A 6,164-nucleotide genomic window follows, 5' to 3' on the forward strand; every position below is an offset into this window, starting at 1 on the left:
TTCGTTACCCCTTCCCTTTAAGCTGCTTTTGTATTTTCTTGGCGCGTGGTAGATGCTTCATTAGCCTTTCTGGATTCTTGATACATCTGTCCTTTTAGAAGCCGAGAACACCAGCGAAGCCACAGTCACAACAGAACAGACAGGAAGCACCGATCCCGCAGCAGAGACAAGCGGCGATCAAAAAGCAGAGAACGCAAATCTTACAAACACAGAAGCAGAAGCCGAGACAGAGAGAGGAGATCGAAGGAAAAAGGTTTGTCCTCTAAATGTCGGACTTGTTCCTCACTTCATACGTTCTCCTAGTTTACTAGATTGGCTCCGGCGTGATCGACCGGCTAAGAGGGATCGTGTGATACATCATGTGACTCCACGGAGCTTTGTACTTCAAAAAAGCGGGCCTCCAATTATACAGGGAAGCCATTACAGCGCAGGGTTTGGCTAAATATTTTTCTTTTCTATGTGACTTATTAGATTGAGCTTCTAAATAGCAGCGCTGAGCGGCCACCTCTCGTGCAGTCACCGCGGCCGCCTCTCGTCTCGTGCAGTCACCGCGGCCGCCTCTCGTCTCGTGCAGTCACCGCGGCCGCCTCTCGTCTCGTGCAGTCACCGCGGCCGCCTCTCGTCTCGTGCAGTCACCGCGGCCGCCTCTCGTCTCGTGCAGTCACCGCGGCCGCCTCTCGTCTCGTGCAGTCACCGCGGCCGCCTCTCGTCTCGTGCAGTCACCGCGGCCGCCTCGTGCTGCGATCTAGGAATATAATCCACCAAACCGATTATGTAGAGAAACTATTCATTTACAAAATCTTCCGTTCTACCACAAATAGTTAATAATGAACATTTCCCATATGTCTCTGCTCTCACTTTTCTTTGAATAATGTTCTAACCCCTTTGATGGCTCGGTTGTTATTGACCACGGCATTTAAAGAGGCCCTGTCACCAGATTTTGCAACCCCTATCTGCTATTGCAGCAGATCGGCGCTGCAATGTAGATTACAGTAACGTTTTTATTTTTAAAAAACGAGCATTTTTGGCCAAGTTATGACCATTTTCGTATTTATGCAAATGAGGCTTTCTAAAGTACAACTGGGCGTGTTGAAAAGTAAAAGTCCAAGTGTGCGTGTATTATGTGCGTACATCGGGGCGTGTTTACTACTTTTACTAGCTGGGCGTTGTGTATAGAAGTTTCATCCACTTCTCTTCACAACGCCCAGCTTCTGGCAGTGCAGCACTGTGACGTCCCTTCCCCAGGTCCTGCATCATGTCAGACGAGCGAGGACACATCGGCACCAGAGGCTACAGATGATTCTGCAGCAGCATCGGCGTTTGCAGGTAAGTCGATGTAGATACTTACCTGCTGCTGCAGAATCAACTGTAGCCTCTGGTGCCGATGTGGCCGTCACGATGCAGGACCTGTGAGTGACGTCACAGATCTGCACTGTCACAAGCTGGGCGTTCTGAAGAGAAGTGGATGATACTTCTATACACAACGCCCAGCTAGTAATAGTAGTAAACACGCCCCGATGTACGCACATAATACACGCCCAGTTGTACTTTTACTTTAAACACGCCCACTTGGACTTTTGCAAGCCTCATTTGCATAAATACGAAAATGGTCATAACTTGGCCAAAAATGCTCGTTTTTTAAAAATAAAAACGTTACTGTAATCTACATTGCAGCGCCGATCTGCTGCAATAGCAGATAGGGGTTGCAAAATCTGGTGACAGAGCCTCTTTAAGGGGTGAATCTGCTGGAATCGTAGCCAGACCCCGGCCGTTACAGCGGACGCCTGCGACTGACGCCACCTTTTAGCTTGTCGTGGCTTCATGTCAAATTGCAGCCGACCGCGATGTAGAGTTACGACAAATGTCGCCACGGGTTAAAAGAAAAGCAGATCATTATTTACCTAATAGCCAGGAAAAGCCCTTTAACCCTCTAAGGACCAGACACATTTTGGTTTTCACGGGACAAGCTGTACTTTCTAATGCCACTATTTAGTATTACGTGCGATGTGCTGGGAATCTGGGGGGAAAAAAAATCTGAATCTGGTGGAATTAAAAAATAACCGCAGTTCCACCATTTTCTCATGCGCAGTTCACTGTACGGTGAAAATGATGAGCTGCCTTTCATTCTGCGCTCAGTGCGATCACCGCGATACCAAATTTATATTGTTTTTAGTAACTTTTTTTTTTTAAATAAAACTTTAGAAAGAAACTAAATCTGTTTTTCATCCCCACATTGTCTTTGTGTACGGGGGCAAGATGCAGGTTTTATTAATACAATGTTGGGGAATTTTGATGTTTTTCATAAAAAAATGTTCACGTGACAAAAAAAACAAACTAATTCCGTCACTTTGACCTTTTTTTTTTTTTCCCGCTGCGGCGTTCACCGGGCATTTTCGGATGCGCGGATATCTAATATGTTTATATTACTGTTTCTTTTTTTATGTGATCTAGGGAAAGGGGGTGAGCTAATTATTTTTATTTTTTTAACTTTAATTTAGCCCTCTAGGGGGCTTGAACCTGCAATCATTAGATCACTTATGTCGTAGACGTCAATATCACAATATTGCAGTCTATGGCAAAATCATTGCATTGCTATTGAGACCGGGCACAGGCAGGACTCCAGCGATCTTCCTATAGCAGGGCTGGGAGCGTTCACAAGGCTCCCGGCTGCTATTGGACTACGCCGGCTCCCGCCATCTCGCAGCACGGCAGCGGCTGACAGTCTCCGAAGTGAAAGGGGCAATAAAAACCCCTCAGATGCAGGTGGTCACGTCTGAGGGGTAAAATGCTATGGCTCCCGCCATATTTCAAGACCCTTTCCTGTCTCGTATATACAGATCAGTGATAGGAAAGGGTTAAGTATTGTATACAGGTTCTAATGGAACGATCGTTACTCCCCCCCCAGAAAAGAGAACCTCTGACGACAGGAAAAGCAGCAAGTCCAGCAGTCGGGACGGACAGAGCGAATCTCGCAAATCCGACTCTAAGGAATTGTCCACCCCGACCTCGGTGAACGGGGCCAACGAGGGCGTAAAATCTGAAGGTGACACTCAGTCCAATTAAAACTGATCTGATTTGTCCTCTGATCAGTCTGAGGTAAGTGTTTAGTGCCTCACTTTCTATAGCTCTTGTGTTTTGCTAGAATGTAACGGTGCAGCGTAAGTATGCACGGATGAAGAGCGCGCTAGAAGATGCCCTGCAGGATATGTCGAGGTATTCCATTCTCTGTATTTGTAGTGACCCCGCCCATCCAGTCTTCTCTCCTCCCCCCTGCTGCCGCCACCACGCGCCCTCCTGAGACACGCGCCATTTACAACGTGTTCCGGTCAGAGATGTCTTGTGAAACCTGCTTGTTACTTGTCATAATAACCTACGCCGCTAATGTATAATGATCTATTTTTTTTTCTTTTTCGTTAATTCATTGGCAGTTCACTTTAAGAGGCGCAATCATTTTATTTTCATTTTATAAGAAAATTCTAAGTGGCGATAGAGTTAAAAAAAAACAACTGGTTAGATGTTTCAATGTGAACGATGTTTGGAGTGATTTGCCTTCCTGCCTTGCACACTAATGCGGTCTGTTCTGTAACTCGAGAGCCTTGTAGCATTGGATTGATGAAGTGTAGGGTTTATGAATAAATTCACCTCGGCCAAACCTCACAAGCGGGCCCCTGAAAATGCCAAATTAAAAATCAAGGATTCAGTCCTACTAATCAGGTACTCTCGACAGGTACAACTTTCTCTACCAAAATCCATGTTTTGAATGATGTTACGTGCTAGCATAAGCTTAACATAGAGATATTTTTTTTTATTTTTGTGTATTTTTTATTTTTTATTCTTTGTCTAGCAAGCGAAGCCACAACATGTGTTTTTTATTTAGATTTTTTTGTTTTTCTACATGTTAGTTGTTGTTGTTTAATGACAGATTTAACAGTTTGGACGTTTTTCTTGGACTGTGTCTAGGGAATCAGCGATGTCATTAATACAAAATTCTAGAAAAGATTTTAAAAAATGCAAATCTTTGCTCGCTACATTCAGTGCGAGCTTTTACCGAGGTACGTCTTTACATTTTTCCTACCAAGTAGGAGAAGGTTACGCTCTGTGCCATCGTAGTACAGTAAATTGGCGTTGACGGAAAACAAAAAAAAAAACGGGGATTCGAAAAAGTAGTTCTCTATAGACGAATCCCTTTTTCTGTTCTAGAGTTTTTGCATGGAGGTGCTAGGGTTTGGGGGACAACAATAGACCCAGATAGATGGCTTGCATTAAATTTTTTTTTTTTTTTATAAATATTTAGAATTTTTTTATTGCCAATTAATTTTTTTCAATTTATTTCTCTGCAAATTTTACCAGATGGGACCGCACGCTGAAGACTAAGACTGCCCTACTCTCCTCCCTCCCAAGATGTCTTAAACGAAGATCTACTTTATATGAGGTGACCGAAACCTGTATTGAGAATTTAAATAAAAAAAAGGAAAAAAAAAAAAAAAACAAACAAAAAAACCCCCACATAAAAAAAATGAGATGGTTCTTAAAGAACTGAAGTAATTCTCTAGAGTTTTTTTTTTTCATCCAAATGTTTTGAGCTGTTCGTCCTGGAGATGATCAGGACACTGTAAACTATTTATCTGCAGGCACATAGTAAACTCCCGCCTGCATAATGGGTTAAACAAAAGCATTTTTTTTTTTTTTTTCGGACTTTAAAAAAAAAAACCATAATAATGTTTGAACTTTTTTTTTTTTTTTTTTTACAAGTAGTAATAGAATAGAAAATAAAAGCCTCCTCTGATCTCTGATGTAAACGTGTTGCTTTGTTGTTACCTGGCTTGCTTTTTCAAATAAACTTGTTACTGTTGATTTTCTGGTGTGTTTTGAAGGTTCATTTTTTTATTTTGTTTAAAAAAATAATTGTGTAGCGGTTGCGACTTCCCGCTACACCCGACAATGAACGTGGAGAGACGCTGCTGTACGCTGCAGGTATACAGCTTCCCTGACCGTAAAGTATTGGGACCCGTGCTTGATACTCTGGACTGTATCACCCAACATGTAGTAGTGTCTCCCCTCGTCTAGTCGGAGATCACAACTGGCGCTTCACTTCGGGCACAACTGATACTGTCACGCCGAGTCTTGGAGTGAAGTGGTGGGGTCCAGAGATGAGGCGCTGCCTTCCATGTGTCGGGCCATGCGAGATTGATGGAAATGCAATAAGGTCTCTGCCAACCGGACCTGGTATGTGGTTAATTCACCTCACGTGATGCTCCAGATCTTACACACGACACAACGTCACTGCTGATTGCTTTATAGCCCACCTGAATACTGAGCACTTTGTAAGGACAGCGTGTCACAGGGACAGGTCTGCTCTCCTATTCGCCAAAGTGGCCCCAAAGATATTGTACCGTTTTGTTGATAGGAGCGGTTAAAGAATATACTGCATGAGGGGAACACTCCCCGCAAGTAGCAGCCGGTTCTCAGTCACGGGGAACGCCGGTCACATATCCACTGTAAGTTTTTTAATAATAGTCTGTTCCCATCTACGATATTAAAGGGGTTGTCCAACTTCTGACAACTCATGACATATCCACCGGATGGGTCATCAGTAGATCATCGGTGCGGGTCCGACACCTGCGGCCAACGGATGTAATGGCACATAATGCAATGTACGGAGCCCGGAAGCAGTCGGCTCCGCTTGAATGGCCGGAGCGAAGTCCTTCCGGCATGTACGTCCGGCGCAGAGAGGCACCGGACCAGCTGATATGTGCAGGGTTCGGGTGTCGGACCCCCACAGATCATGTACTGATGACCGATGGATAGGTCCTCCGTTGTCAGAAGGTGGAAAACCCCTTTAATGGATGATCTACAGCCAGGCCTGATCAGCTGTATCGGCAGGCACTTGTATAGGAGCTGGAGAGCGACACCTCCGCGTTTCTTTTTTTTTATAGATGCGGGTTCCAGAGGTGGCACCCTTGTCGATCAGATGTTTATGGTGTATCCTGTGGATGTGAGATGGGAGTACTAGACATGCGATCTAACACTGATCACCTGTTTTAGTGGAGAGGTGAGGAAGGTGAAGAACACTTTAATGGGTGTTCTCATCATAGAGGTTTATGGCACATCCCCTGGATCTGTAGGACCCGCATCCATCTCCAGAACGAGGGTCCCCTGTGGAT

At 44.6% G+C, this 6,164-nt stretch overlaps 1 protein-coding gene across 3 annotated transcripts in view; it reads left to right on the forward strand.

Annotated features, from left to right (window-relative positions):
• Positions 1 to 4,852, forward strand: part of LUC7L3 (LUC7 like 3 pre-mRNA splicing factor) — a 29,463-nt gene extending 24,611 nt beyond the window's left edge. Inside the window, exons 9-11 of one of the 3 annotated variants that reach the window (XM_075845551.1) lie at positions 102 to 253; positions 2,906 to 3,096; positions 4,351 to 4,852. In XM_075845551.1, the coding sequence (XP_075701666.1) occupies positions 102 to 253; positions 2,906 to 3,063 (310 nt within the window). In that variant the 3' untranslated portion in view covers positions 3,064 to 3,096; positions 4,351 to 4,852. Of the gene's footprint in view, positions 1 to 98; positions 254 to 2,905 lie in introns of all 3 variants that reach the window. The other 2 variants (XM_075845549.1, XM_075845550.1) reach the window with 2 other exon arrangements.
• Positions 4,853 to 6,164: the final 1,312 nt, after the last annotated feature.

This window comes from Rhinoderma darwinii, chromosome 13 (assembly GCF_050947455.1).
Source record: "Rhinoderma darwinii isolate aRhiDar2 chromosome 13, aRhiDar2.hap1, whole genome shotgun sequence".
Classification (NCBI taxonomy): domain Eukaryota; kingdom Metazoa; phylum Chordata; class Amphibia; order Anura; family Rhinodermatidae; genus Rhinoderma; species Rhinoderma darwinii.